Source organism: Arachis hypogaea, chromosome 11 (assembly GCF_003086295.3).
Source record: "Arachis hypogaea cultivar Tifrunner chromosome 11, arahy.Tifrunner.gnm2.J5K5, whole genome shotgun sequence".
Taxonomy (NCBI): Eukaryota; Viridiplantae; Streptophyta; class Magnoliopsida; order Fabales; family Fabaceae; genus Arachis; species Arachis hypogaea.
Genome location: NC_092046.1, coordinates 5164896 through 5184625, shown reverse-complemented (window position 1 = coordinate 5184625; position 19730 = coordinate 5164896). Strand labels below are relative to the sequence as shown.

Genomic DNA, 19730 nt, shown 5'->3' with positions numbered 1-19730 from the left:
AAGGGACATATGAATACTAAAATTACCTGTTTGAGCCAAAGAACCACTAGGAGTACTAGACACAAAACTAAAATTTAACAGCCTTATGAGTTGCTCAACATGTTCCTTACTCAATGATGATTTTTCAGTCTCATGAGTAGTTGAGGTAGAGCGTATTTTTTGGGACCAGGTTTGCTGCCTTTAAGATATGCTGGTTTTTCATGAATCTTCCAGCAGGTTTTTTGGGTGTGACGAGGTTTATTGCAGTGGTCACACCAAAGATTAGAGGGGTGCTTCTGATTTGATGAACTTTTAAGTGTAGCAGGTACCACTAAGAGTGCATTAGATTCTAAAAAAATATGTTCAGTCTTGTCTTTCCCCATCATCACATCTCTACGAACTTCAGCAAATACTTCTCCAATTGAGGGTAGGATTGCTCTTCCAATAATTCTGCCACGAATTTCATCTAGCTCCACGTTGAGGCCTGCAAGAAACTGGAATATCCTCCCTTCTTCCACTGTTTGTTGGTGTGTTTAGCATCAGCAGCTGAATTCCATTTGTAGTTATTGAAGTGGTCAAGATCCTGCCACACCCGCTTCAATGTGTAAAAATATTTGGTCACATTGTCACTCCCTTGTTGAATTTCTCTAGCTTTTAGAGTAAGTTCATAAATCTGGGATTTATTCCTAAGATCAGAGTACATCTCCTTGATACTATCTCATAATTCTTTGGCAGTGGTATAGTATATGTAGTTACTATTGGTATCCTCTTCCATTGAGTTGACCAGCCATGTCATCACCATGAAATTTTCGGTATCCCACACATTATATTGTGGGTCAGTAATGTTAGGCTGGCTTCACTTACCGGTGAGATATCCAATCTTTCCTCTTTCACGGATATACATCTGAACTAATTGAGAGCACCTAAGGTAGTTTGACCCATTGAGTCGAAATGCGGTGATCTGAACTGAATGGGAGTCACCACTAACTAGTATCCGTTGCTTAGATTTTAAATCTGATGGAGTAGGAGTGGTGTTCTCCTTCTATTCAGGATTAATGACTGAGGAAATGTCAGCCATAGCTATAAATCAGAGGCACGGTGCAGAGATCCTGCTCTGATACCAAGTTGAAGTGTTTGAATATCTTATATTTTCAAATGTACAAGGAATCAGCCTCTTTATAGAGAAATTACAGAAATAGAAATAACTATAAAATAGGAAAGAAGGGGAAAATACTAGCCTAAAATAAAGAAAAGATTTCTAATAATAAAATTCCTAAAATTAAGCTAAACCAAAAAAGGAAAAAATTTATAATTAATTTCATTTACATAAAAGATTCATGAAAGGAATTAGGAATCTAATTTTGATTTGATCTAGTCAACACATGTATATCTATAGGTGGCTCACATACATGTGAGTATTGTTATTATTGCTCTGAGAGAGTGAAGATGAGTGGCGGAAAGAGTGGTGTAAATAGGGGCAAGCGGGATGATGAGAGAGAAAAATACGGTGAGAATTCTGGCTATATTAGTGATAGTAAAAAGGGGGGGGGGAGTGTGGGGTTGGGTGCTTCCGGTGACATGGAAAGGGGGGAAGAGGGAGTAAGGGGTATGGTTTCGCGTATCCTTTAGAGATAAGTTTGTTAGTGCTTCTTCACCTAAAGTTCTGGTTGTTGATGAATTTTTGGCTGGGGATAGTCGGACACTAGTGGTGGGTAAACAAAATGACGTTTCTTCATCACGTGTGACCTTTGATGAGTGATGAGGATAAGAGAGTGCTGGTTGAACCTTACTTGGAGTTTATTGTCATTAAAATTTTAGGTAAGCACTTTAGTTATATAGCTCTTGTGCAAAAATTGAAAAATATTTGGAAGATTTTACTTGGTGGGCCATGGAAGATTGGAAGTCATTACTTGGTTGTTAGCTTTGGACCGTAAAATTCAAACCCTGTGAGTTTTCATTTGGAACAACGATAGTTTGGTTTCAAATTTCATGGCTTAATATCTAACATTATCAAGAGAAGGGTATGAAAATATAGCTTCTGCTATTGTAAAACCTGTGATAGTGGATCTAGCAACAAAAAGAGCAAAAAGAGAAAAGTTTGAATGGACTTGTGTTCAAATTGATCTAGGAGTGCCGGTTGTGATGGAGGTTATCATAGATGACACTACTTTCAAAGTTTACAATGAGAATTTAGAGCTCTTGTGTGGCTCTTGCAATCAGCCATTGTACTGTGAACTACAATGAGTCTCGTGAAGGGAAGAGTGTCGACAAAGATGATCATAATGGTAGTTCCAATGTTGGTACAGCTACTGTAACAATGTTGGTGGTGCTGTCGATGATAATGCACAAAAAATGGAGGAGAAGTCAAATGGAGGAAATTTGAAAAGTCAAGATGAATATGAAAAGAATTCATATTATCTGGTCAAGAATACTTGCTAAGTATTTCAAGAATAGTCATGGTCTTTAGATGCATCATCATGGTAATGAATCCTATTTTTGGAGAGGTATTGTTGAGACTTTCAATCAAATTAAAAATAACTTTTTTTGGTGCACGGAGAATATGGATCAATCTATTTGGTATGACTCTTGAATTTCATCAGGTAATTAAATTCTGTGATGCATTGCCTTATATCCATATCTCAAACACAGAATTAATTATTAATCAAATTTGGGAGAATGAAAAATGACTTTTTAAGAGATTAACGACTCTCCTCTCTCTTGCTCTTGTAGATTTGATGAATAATCTCAACCCTCAACTTCAAACTGTCAATTTTTGGGCTGGGTTTGGTAAGCATCCTCCTCTCATGAGTATTTTGTGAGAGATGGCTGCCTATGATGTTTGGAAAACAAAATTAATTGGAACCCACGAGTGAATTTGGAATTGGCTTTGGAGAAGTAAACTTCTTGAGAAAATATTTTTTTTATCTGGTTGTGTTGTTTTGATATCCTTCCCATTGCTTCAATGAGATTCAAAAGGGGTTTGGCTTCCTTGAAGACTTGCTCTCGTTGTACTGCGCATGCTGAATTATTGGCCCACTATCTTTGGGATTGCATTAAGGCAAGAGAGGTCTGGGCGCTCATTAATCCCTCCCTTCTTCATGTCATCATGTGTTCGAAGCTCAACATCTCTTGTCTAGATCCAAGCTGCAATTCGTAAAGGGGAAACTATGTTTTGTGCTGGTGCTTGGTAAATATTGCGTCATAAGAACCAAGACATTTTCAATCCTCTTGATTCATGGTCCCCAATGAAAATTGCTCTTAATATTCGAAACACTGTCTGTAAGTCCAATCTTTGTTTTTTGCACAAGATTTTTTTCTGAGGATCAGATCAACAAAACTCGTTGGGAACCTCCTCCGCTAGATGTGGCTAAGGTTAACAGTGATGCAAGCATTTTTTGCTGATTTGGAGCAAGTTGGGTTTGGCTGTGTTACGCATGACTCTGCTGGAGCTTGGTTAAAGCCTAAAGGGTTGTTTTGGTTCCTTACCGGTGTAAAAAATTTACAGATGTGAGCTTTTTGGAGTGTGGAGAGGTCTAGTGCTTGCGTGGGAAGAATGTGGGTTTAAGTCGGTTATTTGTGAGCTTGATTCTCTGGATGTCTTTTTGGTCGTTAAGAATTGTTCTTCTGCTCATTTTGGCAAGGATGGTGATCTAATCTTGAAGATCCGAAATATGCTTCTTCTTGATTAAGAGGTGAATTTTAGTAATATCTTGTGAAAAAGTAACAAGGTTGCAAATAATCTAGCAAAATTAGGTGTCTTGAGATACTATGATTATGTAAAATTCTTATCTCCATAGCTTGAAATTAAGGATGCTCTTTAGTAGGATCTGTTAACATTTTGAACCGTGCTCTGTTTCTTTTTTTTCTCTTGTTTAGTCTTAAAATAATTGTTTAGTTATTCTATTAGTTCTTATAGTTTTTATCGAATTTTCAATTAAGTTTTTATACCTTTTTTTTTCAATTAGGTTCCTATACCATATCAGATTTTGTAACTAAGTCCCTACTATGACAAAAAAAATATTAAAATTAATTGAATATTCTATTAAATTATACAAAATATTCAATTAAATGTTAGGTATATTCATTTTGTTTAATAAAATATTTTATTAATTCTAACATTTTTGTCATAGTAGAGACTTAATTATAAAATCTGATATAGTATAAGGACTCAATAAAAAAAAATATAGAGACTTAATTAAAAATTTAATAAAATTATAGGAATCCACGTAATCATTAAATCAAGGGTAAAGGACAAATTCGTCCCTGACCTTTTAAATCTTGGACTTTTAACTCCCTCAGGATTGGAAAATACAAAACGACCTTTCACCAATCAAAACGCCATACAAACCGGTCCTCTCGTTCAATTTGGTGTCCAACACGTAACAGATTATGTTTACCTGGTGCCTATGTGGCGTGGATATGCGCATGTGTCTTCAGGATGGTGGTAACGGGCTGACGTGGTGCTAGTGGAGAAAGTAATGGGACAATGTAGTCCTTGGGCACTCGCACGACGTCATTTCTGGTTAATGTTTTACAGTGGTGAGTGTGACTTATGAAATACGCCAGTGCTGCCCATATCAGTGAGAAAGAATTACAAGAAGCCCTAGCACTACTAAGCTTTTTCCTCCAAAAAATACAACGCTTCGTCTCCGCATTGTCGTCGTTGCAGTTCCGTGGAGGAATTCCATATTGAAGCTCCGTGGTTATACCTACGTCTGCCGTAGAGAGTGGTAAGTACATTGATGTTCAATCATTCTGCTTATGGCCGTTATTTGCTATCAATGTTGTAGGATGAGACTAATAGGGATTGTAACTGATTGTCATAGGTGATTAGTTGTGGGGTTAGTCATTTGCCATGTGTTGTTTAGAGAGATTTTGGAGATTTAGATAATAAGGGGTGGTTTTGTGTTTTGTTGTGGATTGAAAAATTTTGCAGATGGTTAATGTCTTTGGTGTTCCCGTGTTCCATCATAGGGGTAACTTTTCACAGAAGGCTAGCGGTGAGTTAGTGTATCTTAATGGTCAAGTTGAGAAGTTTCCTCTGATGGACTTGGATTTTGTCAGTTTCAGCGATCTGGTCACGATGTTCAAAGGACTGGGATATCAATCCTATAAGGAGGCTTACTGGTATGATCCAAAAAGTAAAGATATGGATTCAGGGTTGCATGTATTGAGGGGGGACGCAGGGATCAACCAAATGCGACAGGCTAAGTTGAGGAACAAAGATACTGAAGAGTTTTACATTTTTTTGACCATCCTATTGACGAACCTGAGATCGCAGATGATGATTTTGAGAAAAATGCTAAGGTTGAGGAAGAAGTCAATCCAAATGACTTGGAGAAGTCGGATGGCTCGTCTACCGATGATGATAGCACTAACAGTGATGAAGATGAGCCGTATAAACCACCACCAGCTGGTTATAAAAGTGGGAGTGATACTGGTGAAGATGATGAGGGCAGAAGGGTTAGAGATGCCAAAGGGAAGAGGAAACATGTGTCTCCATCATCAAGGAAAGGGGTTGATCCCAATGAGAAGCCAAAATAACAAGCTACACATGAGTTTAAAAGGCAGAGATTTAAAGCAAGAAGGGTGGGCTCAGCTGGTGAAAGTTCCTCAAAGTCTACTGGGCTTGCTAAACAGCCCAGCACTAGTAGGCCTGGAAGTCAGCCCAACATATCTAGGCCTGCTAGGGAGCCCAGCATGAGGCCATCCGTTGCAGATTATGTCAGTGATGTAGACACTGATAATGAAGACATTGTGTTTGAGTACGAGTCTGAAGAGCTACATACCCCTGTCTCATCAGAGGAAGAAGGGAACAAACCACACTGGTCTGAGTTTGATGAACACTATGGCTTTGGAGAAGGCAGATTTGAGCTAGGCACAAGATTTGCTACAATAGAGAGGTTCAAGGAAGTTGTGAAGGATTTGTTTATTGCTGAGGGGAGGGAGTTGGTCTAGATTAAAAATGATAAGAAAAGGGTTAGAGTTGGCTGCAAGAATGAGAATTGTCCCTGGATTGCTCATCTATCATACAATAAACAGCTGCAGTGTTTCCAAGTGAAAACCTATAGGAGTAAACATACATGCACAAGAGATCTGGAAAGCAATGCTGCTGACCAACACTGGATCAGCAAAAAAGTGGAGAAAAGGATGACCACCTATCTCCATATGAACACACATGAGGCCATTGATTTTTTAAAAGAAGAGTTTGATCTAGTACTACACCCTAAAATGGTTTGCAGAGCTGTGATGGAAGCCAAAGACAGGATCATGGGAAACGAGGTAGAACAGTATGGGAAGCTTAGAGACTATCTAATGGAGATACATAGAAGCAATCCAAGGTCTACTGCTTTGTTAGACATTATTCCCCAGCCACAAGCACCCCCAACATTCAACAAAATGTATATATGTTTCGATGCCTGCAAGAGGGGATTTAAGAGTGGATGCAGGCCATTGATTCACTTGGATGGAGCATTCCTCAAGACCTATCATGGGGCCAATTGCTGTCTGCTGTGGCACAGGACGCTAATAACCAGTTTTATGTCATTGCATTTGCTGTGGCAAGGTCTGAATCGAAAGAGTCATGGAAGTGGTTTCTGACCCTATTACAAGAGGACATTTGAGATGTGCAACAACATGGTTGGAATTTTATGTCCGACATGCAAAGGGTTAGTAAGTCAGTTTCTCTACTTAATTTAAGTACATATGATGCAAAATGATGAAAGTCCTTGTTGAACCATTCTATTTCAGAGACTGATGCCTGCATTGAAAGAGATAATGCCAAATGCACATGTGCGCAATTGTGTCATGCACATGTGGAAGAATTTTATCAACCGTTTCAAGGACTTATATATCAGGGAAATTGTGTGGGACTGTGCAAAATGCACAACTGTGGCTGAGTCCAAGACAAGAATGGATAGGCTAAAGGAAGTTGATCAGGATTCCTGGTCATACCTGATGAAATTTGAACCTTCAACATGGGTAAGGGCCTACTTCAGTCATGGTCCAAAAGTGGACAACCTGACTAACAATATGTGCGAGTCTTTCAACTCCAAGATCACCAAGTACAGATGCAAACCTATACTCACAATGTGCGAAGAAGTGCGCTGCTACCTCATGAGGCGTATGGTTCAGCACAAGAGACTGATAGATTGCCATCATGGAAAGCTTGCACCGGTTCAAGAGAAAGGTTAAAGAGGCTTGTTAAGCCAAGTAACAAATGGACTGCGGAGTGGATTGGTGATAACAAGCGCAAGCAATTTGAGGTCACATACAAGGGATCTAAGTTGGATGTGGACCTAATTAAACACACATGTACATGTAACAGATGGCAATTAACTGGTCAGTGTGTAATTTTATTTCTATAAATGTTTCTTGTTGGATTTGCCTGCCTGTTGTTGCTGTAATTTTACTTATGACATTATTTCATGTTGGATTTGTCTGCCTGCTGTTTCCTTACTTGCATATGTCCAATTGTTATCCTTAATTTGTATATGTCTAATTGTTATCCTTAACTTGTTGGATTTGCTGGGAAAGGGATGCCGTGCACTCATGCAGTTGCAGCAATCAAAAAAAGACATGACAACATGGAAGATTATGTGCATCCATGGTTATGCATGGAATCACTGAAGAAGACTTACGAGCACTTCATTCAACCTGTTACAAGTGAAGAGTTCTGGATACGGTCTTATCAGACTAGGCCTGCTGCACCTGTCATTAAGCGGCCAATTGGTCATTCAAAGGTACATAACAGGCAGAAGGACCCAGCAGAAACTGTTATCGAATGTGAAAAACTGAGGAGAAGTTTCTATGTGACCTGCAGCAAGTGTGGTCAAACAGGGCACAACTATAAGACTTGCAAGGGTGCGCCATCCAACCCAAATTGGAAACTTAAGACCAGGAAACCAAAGAAGAAGATCCAAGACAACCTTTCTCTTGTGGTTATACCACTGTCACAATCAGCACTTGAGGCAGAGGTACTTGGCTGGACTAAGGATCTTTATGTCCCCCCGATAACATGTTATTTAGTTGTCCATTTTAAAAATGTTACAAGACCTGTTTTTATTTTTTAAATTTGCCTCATGGTTTTATTGTCTTTCTTTATGTCAGGGTGAGGAGCATGACTCAGCTACTCCAACCAACCAGAACCATTCTACCACTTCCACAACTCCAGATGTGGCCCAGCAACAACCTGCTCCATAAGTTGCATTTGTGACCACTACTGCAGCTCCTGCAAGACAAGGTCAGGTTCTATTCAAACCTCCAACCAGAGTTCCAGCAAGGCCATCCAACAAAACATTCAGACCGAAACAACTAATTAGAAGGAAGGGTGATGGCAAACAACATGTTCAGAAATCACAGCAGCCAAGTGTGGAAGTAGTTGAAGGACCATCTGATGAGACTCTGACTGCAGCAAGCAGTGGAACTAAAAGGATGTTTCAGTTCATCCCCACCGCAGGAGTCAACAATTCCAAAAAATGTTGTTGATATTTTATGAGTCTGATGTAAAATTTGGATCAAACTTATTTTTATTTGTTATACATTGTGGTATCTTTTTGGCAAAACTATGATGCTAAGGTTGCGAGCTATTATCAGACTGCATATCATGTTTTGTTAGGATTGTAATCCTTCAAACTTAAACTTTGGTTCAATGTTAAATGATCTAAATTATTTAATGTCTTTTTCATTCTATCAACATCATATTACATATACCCACCCAACTCCAACATGTTACAGCAACAGCATATCATCATTCATCAAAGGATAATTTAATACAACACTTGTGTTCCAAAGGCATAATTTAAACTACTTTTTCACTTTTCATCCAAGTTTGGCAACAACAGAACCCAAAATTACACTAACCACAACAACAATAAGCAAATACAAATTAACATTCTTCTTCCTCTCTAGATGCAACAGCTTCTTCTCCAAATCAGTGAGTCTCTGTTCCACTACCTTCTTCCCAAGATACAGTTTCAGATCATCAACCTCGTTCTCAGTCATAAACTTGTCCAGAACTCTTACTGTTGAAACATGGTCATCCAGCCATAAGAAGAACTTGCAGTGACTAGGATTTTTCAACTGCATGTTCATCATGGCAAAACAAAAAATCACCAACTTATAATCAAAATAACTTCTTCTTACGCCCGTATAATCAAAATCAATCAAATAAAATCACCAACTTTCCTTAAAGAATGGACATCCAAAGAACAATCTATTTGGGTTCGTTATCGTCCTCGATTTGTACAATATGGTGTACACTCCACATCTACACCTCGGAGCAATGTCGTCTTTCTCCTCTGCAGCTTCCACGCATTTCACGGTCGATGGTAGTGGAACGCGTCTTGCGCTGGATGAAGCTCCATCGCTGGCCATTTACCACTCCACAGTACCACCACCCCCAACCTCTCACACAAATCACAACGGCTATGGCGACAGGGTTCCATTTGAAGAAATAGGGCACACACCAGAAACGACGTCGTACGAGTGTCCAAGGACTACATTGTCCCATTATTTTCTCCACTAGCACCACGTCAGCGCCGTTACCACCATCCTGAAGACACGTGCGCATATCCACGCCACATAGGCGCCAGGTAAACATAATCCGTTACGTGTTGGACACCAAATTGAATGGGAGGACCGGTTTGTACGGCATTTTGATTGGTGAGAGGTCATTTTGTATTTTCCAATCCTGAGAGAGTTAAAAGTCCAAGATTTAAAAGGTCAGGGACGAATTTGTCATTTATCCTTAAATCAAAGAAAAAAAAGCATGCATGAGGCCATGAGGGTGATATTATAATTTGCTGTATACAGCGGTGGAGCGTGTGGTCCCTGCCTCCCTGCAAATGGAAATTGGTATATCCTAATTCTAATTGTACATGTTGCCATTATTAGGCATTTAGGATGGAGTAAGCTTAATTGAATTCTTAGGTTAATTCAAGAAGTTAGAGGGAGGTATTTCATATTTAAAAATATTAGTATATTAATAACACTAACATATCTATTTTACTTTTTATAAATTAAATATATATATATAATAATAAATATAATGTTAGTCAAGAGAGTAATATATTTTAACTTAAAAGATTTTTTATTTCAAGTGTTTAAAATAGGAAAAAAGTTATTTTTATAAATTATATATAATAAAAATGTTTTTGAAAAATAATTCTATACACCAAAATCTTCTCATATTTCCTTTATATAATAAATAAATAATAGAAGAAGAAGATTACAAAAATTATATAGTGGAATTTATAATATATTTACCTTCACAAATGAACATTCAAAATGTAAGTGTTAATATATTTAACTTAATTGGATTGAATAAGTCAAATTTTTATTTATTTATGCTAAAATTTTATCTTTAATTTAAAGGAAGACATAACAAACATTGTATTTTGTATTTGTATTTATATTTTGTATATATTATAAAAACTTAAATTCATATAAAAAACTACTTAATTTCTAAAAAGCAGAACAAGAAAATAAACCCTAATTTCCAAATCCAAATTAAACTATGACCCAATTCTCCGAAATCATCCTCAACAAAAGCTACTTTTACTGTGGTGGCAGCTTCTTCCGGCAACATTTTGAGAATGATATTTTGATTGTCTTGATAGTTATTAACAACTCATATTTTAAGACTTAAAAAAACATCATGTGTATATTATACATCTCTTCACAGTTTTCAGAAGATTGTCACATGTAATATTAATTAACGGCATGTCACTGACTTCAATGTTGTTTCTCTTGTGAACCTCTTAAAATCTATGCTTTAAAAATATGATGGCTCTAAAGCCTAAGCTTATGATATTACATGTAGAAAATGTGAGCTGATGATGAATATTTAAAGGTGATCACTAACATGAAAATATTTTTATTTAAAAATAATAATTTAAAATTATTAAATAATTTAATATGTTTAATTAAATTATTATCTAACAGACCTCAACTATCATTTTACGTAAAGACGCATTTGTTTTTACTATATTTAAATTATTATAAGCTAGGGGATTTGGATCTCTAAATTTTAGATTTCACTTTAAAGAGTAAAGTGTGATTTCTCACCATTTATTTTATAAGTGGGATCAAGAGAAAATATGAAAGAGAAACCATTTAAGAGTCAAAAGTTACACTTTATTCTCTCAAATAAAAATTTAAAATTTAGAGGATCTAAATTCTAAGTTAGGTTAATAATTTCTCAAGATTTTTTTTTTTGGGGTCTTGGGCTAAGCTCAGAGCCAGTTCCTCAAGATTCAAGAACATGGATAGTCCATTTAAGATGAAATTATCTGAGATAACTGCTGCTAACCCCCACTAACGATAATTTGAAGCCCAAACAAGATTGGGTTGCGTTAGAATATATTGACTTTTAATGTTAATTTATTGGGCCTAGTTAGAAAAAACAAATATTATAAAGAAAAGATAGGCCTATTCAGACGGGTTTTGGACCTTAGCCTATTTAGAATGGATAAACTCAGGTCCAAAAAAAAAGATATGGATAAACTAATATAGAAGCTATTATGATTAAGAATAAATTACCATCTGTATCCATGAAAGATATAAACACTGACAAATGTATTTATATAAAAATAAAATGACAATTGTACCCATGAAAGATAATTTCCGTGTGCCAAGAATACCCTAACGGACCAATTGTATAACCAACGTCCGGGTACTCTTAGCACACGAAAGCCATCTTCTGTAATTATAATTTTCGTTTTATTTTTATATGAATTTATTTGTCAGCATCTGTATCTTTTATAAGTACAAATGGTAATTTATTCTTATGATTAAAGCCCTTTTTCTTTTGGTCTTGGAAGATCTGTTGATCATTAAAGAAAAACTAGAATGGAAATGAATGGGATGTAGCCCAAATTAAACTTAAGAATATAAAGACCCATTTTGACTTCCACATGAACCATGATAAAGAATGTAGGCTGGCCCTGACCAAAAAAAAAAATTGTAGGCTATTGACACATGTAAGGAAAAAAAGAAACTTGGGTGAATGGTAGCTCATAAAATTTGATGGATGCAATCTGTGTACAAATAATAATAATAATAATAATAATAATAATAATAATAATAATAATAATAATATGTTACATGTTCATTTTTTATTTTTTATTTTGTTGGCTAATAATGAACACCCCACATGGGAAAATAAAGGCCTAAAAGACCAAATAATTGAGGGAATCAAAGCTAAATGGCTTTGTTAGAATATACATGTTAAAAAGGTAAAATAACCAACCAAGAGACGACAAAAGGGAATTTTTGTTTAGAGAAAAAAATTATTAAACCTATATGCCTCAAAAAGTAGATTCATTATTGCCCTTTTAAATGAATTCACTTTAGTGTAAGATTATCATTGAGAATAAAATCTAAGATTTTCGTATTTGTTTTAGTATAGATATCCTTTTAAGTTATTTTATCTACTAATTGGTTCGCAGAAGAATAATCATCGAGTTGGGTAACTAGAATCAAATCATGAATTGAGAAGAAAACCAGATTAAAGAAATGACACATGTCATGAACATGACCCAATGATTTTTATATTTATGATAATCATCATAATTATTTATTTTAAAATGAAAATTTGTTTATAAATGATTTAAAACAGTTATTTATCTCTCTGGAGTACTATTATTCAAAAACAATTAATTATTCACTCATCAAATGTTTTTAACTTTGAAAAAGTATAAATAATAAACAAGATTTTTGGCTTTTTATAAAGTCAAGTAAGTTCAATGTGCTCACAAACCTAGGTTTTCACTTTACGGTAAGAGACCTGCTACACATACAAGTTTTTTTGACATACAAGTTTATACAAGTTAATATTAACTTAATAAAATTCACTTTTATAATGCAAGAAAGAAAAGGAAGAGTTTAAATTATACAAAATTTATCAATATACATACACTAAAAATTTTTAAATAATACAATATAAATGACTTATATAAACTTGTATGTATAAATAACTTGTATGCGAAGAATAATTCTTACGGTAAATGGGCCTTGACAAGGTTTCATACTTCATAGCCTTGTAAAACCCACATAATTAAAGGGTAACATCCTAATTAGCATCCTTCATTTATCTCTTTATACAAATGATAACGTAACTCTCCTTTTTCATAAGCGACATCACTCCTTATATTGTTTTTTCAGCGTAAATTATTTTATTAGCTATGTAATTTTATTAAATTTGTAATTAAATTTTTATATTTTTGGTTTAATTATTTTTGTTAGTTTTTTATAATTTTATTAAATTTTTAATTAAATTTTTATATTTTGGTTTAATTATTCCCGTTAATTTTTATTGTTTTATTAAACTTTTAATTAGGTTTTTATATTTTTTTTAATTGGGTCTTTATACCATATCAAATTTTACAATTAAATTCTTATCATAATAAAAATATCAAAATTAACAAAATATTCTGTTAAATTATATAGCATATTCAGTCAAGTGTTAGGCATATTTATTTTATTTAACAAAATATTATATTAAGTTCAATGTGTTTAATTAACAAAATCTTTTTAAAAATTATTAAAAGATACATTATTTCCATTTATTATTTCCCACGATGATATAGAGAACTTAATTAATTATCAGCAAATATGAATTGATTAAGGAGATAATCATATTATTCCTTTAATTAATGATCTTGAATTATAATCTTGACAATAAATAAAAATGTCATTAGAATCTCCCACTCCATTATCAGTCCAATAAAATCGAATTACTCAAATAATAAAAATTCATGGTAATAAAAAGTTAAAAACTTACACGGCATATTTCGAAGAAAAATAGAGTAATATTATAAATTAATTTTAAAAAAAGTTATGCAAATTAGTCTTAATCATTATTTGATAAAAAATAATATATTTTTTTAATTTTTTAGAATATTCAATTAGTCTTTTTATATAAACAAATAATTTAATATGAGAACTAATATGTAAAAGTTTAAAAATCAATTTAATAATTAAAATTTATTAAAAACTAAAGTACTAAAATTTGTTCGATTTCGCTAGAAAACTAATTAAAGGTGTAGCCAACTGAAGTAAATTAGTTGAAAAATCAAGTTCATTACAAAAAAAAAAAAATTCACTATCCTAATTTTTTGAATTTTAAAATTAAGAAAAAAGAGATTGATTGAGTTGACTTACATTATAATTTTTCTTTAAACTTTTTTAAAATTGATTGGAGGTATTAGAGGGAGTTTAATTAAGAAGGTAGAGTGTTGAAGGGAAAAGCAAGAGGTAGAAGAGAGGAAAAGAGGAGCGTCTGAAATGAATTGTCCTTTGGTGTGTACCAAAAAGGGTTAGGTATAACGTGTTTTTGGTGAATTTAGCAAATAATAGTAATGAGTCCTTTGTGGAGTTTCTGTTGGGAAACAAATTAGCCTTTTTTCAAGTATCCCATATTTTAAGAAAGAAAAAGACACTTTTTGTAGAAAGCGAGTGATCCTCCCTCTCACTCACTCACTCACTAAGATTCACCACAGCTTAACAAATGTGCCAAAACAATAAGTTTATAAATATCTTCATCATCATGCCTCCACCACTACACATTCCTCTTTGTTTTTGTGGCCCCTCAATTATATATGGTTTCGCTTAGACACTATCTCTTCTTTCTCTTGTGCATTTTTTTAATCTTTTTTTTTTTTTTTTGGGAGATAAAATTAGTGTGGGTACCAAATCATGAGAGCATTTGCCTCAACTTTTTACCAAAAAGAAAAAAGTTTTTATATATTTATATAAACTTTATAAAATAACCATTTTTTTCTAAAATATTTTTAAAAAAGGTTAAATAAAATAGTTTTTATTAAAATTTTTCAATTATAAAAAACAATAAATATGCACCATATAGCATTCTTTCAAGATAAGAGTTACCTCAATAGGCACACCCACCTTCCATTTCCATTTGATTGGAGGGTGTTGTCCACGTCAAAAGAGTGTTGCTAATTGCCAATTCCATTCATGTTAATGTATTATATATGATATATTAGTAGCAATGAAGTTTGAATCTATAATTTTATGCACATGTAGATTAATAGATTATATAAATCTTTTATTTTGTTAAATATTAAACCATTCAAAGTGACATATATATATTATTTGTGTATGTGTGTGTGAGAGAGAGATGATAAGGAGAATTAATGAATCATCTTAGGAAATTTTTTAAACAATTTAATTATTATGTATATTTTTTTACCGCTAGTGGAGGATAATAGATCAACAAAGATTGACCATTCATTAATATTTATTTTACTATATTTTGTAATATGAGAATCTGATACATTGGAGGCCGATTTGTTTTTTTAACATTAATTTTGAGAGTGACATACACCAATATTTTTTTTAACATTTATTTCACTTTGTGCATGCAATAATCCATTGTCGAGTGCATTGCCCAGCGATAGATGGGTTGCGGGTTGCGGAATACATGAAAAATAAAAAAAAAATTCAAAAGGACAAAAACTTAAAAATAAAGCATGTTATGTAAGAGTGTTTGCACTTTGCAGTGAGGTTTAAAAAAAAAGGGTGAATTCTATGGTGTTTTTTATTGTTATGTCTAAATTGTCTAATTTATTTTTATAAGTAAAAAATAAAATGTATAAAATAAAAATAAAATATTTAAATTTTATTAAATATTATTTCTTTATCTTTTTTTAATAATTTAGACACCATAGCATTCACCTGAAAAAATCAATCCAATTTGAAAAGTATAATTTGTTTATTTTGACTTGGATCATTGATATTTGAGTGAATACCCAATCTCGCCCCTAATAATTACTTAGAAAGGACTACGAAGTCCTTAAAAAAAATACCCAACTTGTCTCCTAAATTTTATTTTTATGGGACTGATTAGTCCTGTACAAAAAAAATAACAAAAAAAAAAAAATATTGACACAGAGACTAATCAGTCCATAAAAATAAAGCTTAGAAATCGAGTTGGATATTTTTTTGTTAAGAGTCTCATTGTCTTTCGAGATAATTATCAGGGACAGTTTAAAATTTTTCTCTTGATATTTATATATCTAATTATTCGATTTAAGCTATTGTCATTTAAATTGATTCAGTTTATTCAATTTTAAAAAAATAAAATTTTAAAATTTTATTATTAAAAAATAAAAATAATTTTAAGTTAATATTATAAATAAATCCCATCTTATATTCACAAAATGTTTACTAAATAATAATAATAATACATAAAAAAATAAAATATGTAACAATTAATCCCTAATTTTATGTGAGTGGATTAATTGCTAGTTAAATCCAATTCTCAAGAGGGATTCAGTACTACTTTATTTTTAAAGCAATTATTTATCTATGTTTAGTTGTTTACAGAACAATATATAATCCCGCTGTTCTTTTCTTGCAAATTAAAGATCTCAAGTTTTTCTCTTTGCAAATATATAACCAATACTATAGATGTAGAATTCTTTTTTATTATTTATTATAAATATTATTTTAAATTAAAAAATATACTGTCAACTTATTAGTGCATTAGTGGTAATGACTAATGATATTTGACCTATCTAATCAAAATCCTCACTATTAAAAAACATACTATCTCATCCCTGTCTAATGTTTGGTGTCTAGACATATACACCAAAATAATAAGAACTACTCACATAACATCACTCTATTTCTTGTTTCTTTGTCTTTGATTTTGTGTTTGTGTAGAAAGAAATCTCATAGAAAATCTCCTTTTAATATGCGAGCGCAAAAAGCAATTACGCTGGTTCACATAAGTATCTAATTTTAGCTAACCATAGATTAAGAAAATAATTTACAATAATTTGATTAAACATAAATTAAATTGATTATTCACGTACGGATATTCTTATTAATTCTTCTTCTTATCTTCTACAGTACTTATTCTTTCTTTAATTTTCACTTATTCTCTTTCTTTTATTTAATACATTTATTAATTAATAAACAAAATTAATTAATATTTCCTAAATTTTCTACTATAAGATAAATTCTATATTGACTATAAAATTTTGGCAACATTTAAAAAATGTAGCTAAATGTCAGATTACATTATTTTACTATTGGGCAACACTTTTTAATTTAATCAAACCTTTTATTTTATATTTTTTTTTAATTAAAAAATACTGCCAAATAATAAAAAGAATATGGTAACTAGCTACTATATTTTTTTAAGTATTGCGAAAATTTTGTAATCACCACAAAATATATATACGTTACTATAAACCCTAAATACCTTATTTGAAAATAGAGGAAGTATAAAAATTTAGGGTTTTTAACATATGAGCTTTTTTTTTTTTTTCACGATATCTCCTAACCGACAGACTAAAGACTAATTCGTTGTAAATTGAAGCTTCATTAAGAGTTTATCGCTGACTAATGAATTGCTACATGTACAAGGTAGAATTCAAACATCCAATACTTATTTATGCAAACTAATAAACTAATCACTAGACCAACCCAACTTGGTTAATATACTGAGTTTCAATTGAAAATTAAAGGGTTTGCCATATGTAAAAGCAATGCAAGTTGGTTCATATATAAATGTCCAAAGGGGATGTCACGAGCTGAGAGCTTTATGGGATGCATCACAAACACAGTGGCATAGGTCCCTCCCATGCCAAATCTTGGGTGAAAGTGATACAAAGATTATTGGCACTTTGCCAATTCCAATTTAGATTGGACAATTTTCCCATCAAACTTGCTGCATTATAGGAGAGAGAAACACACTCTCATCAAGATCAATTAGTCAATAATTTTTTCTTTATATATATGGTTCTTCTTTATGGAATCGAATCAATGATTTGATATATGAACCCAAAAGGGAATGAAATAAAAAATAATTTATGATTGCTTTTGCATGAGAAAAATCAACGGTTGTTATTTGTCATTTTAAGGAAACTTATCACTAATAATTCTTTGAACAATCATATTATGTGTACATTACTCAAAATCAACCATTTATATATAATATATATTAAAATATAAAATATATATTAAAAATAAATTAAATAATATATTTTTATATATAATAATTAAATTAATATCTAATTTTTAATGTACATGTAATATTTTTATTTTTTGGAACATGTGTTTTTTTTAAGAGTAAGAGATCATAATTTAGTTTTTAATTAATTGAAATAATTTTGATATATAATTTTTTAAATAAGAATTCGATATAGTGATAAGAAAATTACATCCTTACAAAAATAAACTAAAAATGATTAGGATTGAGTAATATGTACTAGATCTTTAAATTTGATCTCACTAATTATTGCAAGATTATCTTAGTCAAGATAAGACTTAAATGATTTTTTTTTTTACACAGTATTTTCCATTTTTATACGTCAAGGACTAATTTATCTTGAATTTATGCTCCATTTAAGAATTTGTTGTTAATCAATAGGTTACTGCATACATAAGGCAAGATTCGAAATCCAACACTTATTATTTAAGTGGTCGAGTGAGCTAATTACTCGACCAACTCAAATTAATTAGGACCTAAGTGATATTTAATCTCACCATATATATCTATGTAGATATCTTAAATTAATAATTACCTTTTTATGTGAATTCTTCAAAAAATTCATAAGTGAATTTACTAAATTCAAATTGATAGGAAGACACATGAATTGTCATACTTCTAATAGGATGCTAACTTTTACTTTTTTTTTTCTTGTAAATCATATGTATTTCTTAGTATAGTCCCTCCTTGATTTCTTTTTTAGATTTTGGAATTTTTTGTAAAATTAAATTTATATGTACTTAGTATTTTTTTTCTCTTGATTTTTTTGTCCTTCATTCTTTATTATAAAATTGACTTTATACCTAGTATTTGTCTCGTACAACAACATATTAGTCTTTATTATGTTGAATTGAAAGAAACCATACAAAAAAAAGTATATACTATGAGAAAATTTTTAAATGTGCCGTCATACCGGTGTTTTAATGATTTTTAATCGTTGATCTTAATTATAAAAAATATATATAATTAGGATTAACGATTAAAAATTACTGATACACCGATACGATGGTACACTTGAAAATCTTTCTATACTATGTGATAGAGTCTGATAAACTACTAGGCTTAAGTTTGAGGTTAACTCCTACATATACTCTCTTCATCAAAGCAAAAGATTAAAAAAAGAAAAAAAGTTGCATACATGGAAAAAGGAGAAAAAGAAAATGAAACAAATAATAATTGAAGTCATCTGTCAAATCTAAAGAAGCTTCAGTAATAGTATTGGCTTGCATGTCTACTAGTTTCGAAATGTCAAGTTTTTTTCATTTTTTATAATAAGTTTTAGAAAGAAACATTTTAAAATATTTATTATTATTTGTTAAAGTTTCAAAAGTTTTAATTATCAAGAAACAAGCATATTTTTTAAAATTTTTAATATATATCATACATTAACTTTAACATATGTTAAGTTATTCAATTAAAAAAAAAGATTGTATATAACTAATCTAAAAAGTGAAAAGCAATCTATGTCTTCGTTGGTGTTAGCTTGCTATTTCAGTAATTCAACCAACACTTGTTGCAAGTCATAACAACCAATGCCACTTTTTAGTATATGATTGGAACAGACATTCTGAATTTAGAAAAGGCATTCATATTGTTGAAAAAGATTATGCAGGACTATCTAATTTTGATTGATTAAAAGGTGGAGTTGATTTTACACGAATATATAACCTCATATTCATGAACCTATAACCAAATGAAAAAGAGCAGGGCAGATACCCACCTAAATTATTTT

General features: G+C 32.0%; 1 protein-coding gene across 1 annotated transcript; it reads left to right on the top strand.

Annotated features, from left to right (window-relative positions):
• The first annotated feature begins 6735 nt into the window (after positions 1–6735).
• LOC140175991 (uncharacterized) lies at positions 6736–8181 on the top strand. Its single transcript, XM_072205832.1, has 3 exons — positions 6736–7168; positions 7516–7955; positions 8089–8181. Exons 1-3 carry the CDS (start codon positions 6736–6738, stop codon positions 8179–8181), a joined length of 966 nt encoding a protein of 321 aa, XP_072061933.1.
• Positions 8182–19730: the final 11549 nt, after the last annotated feature.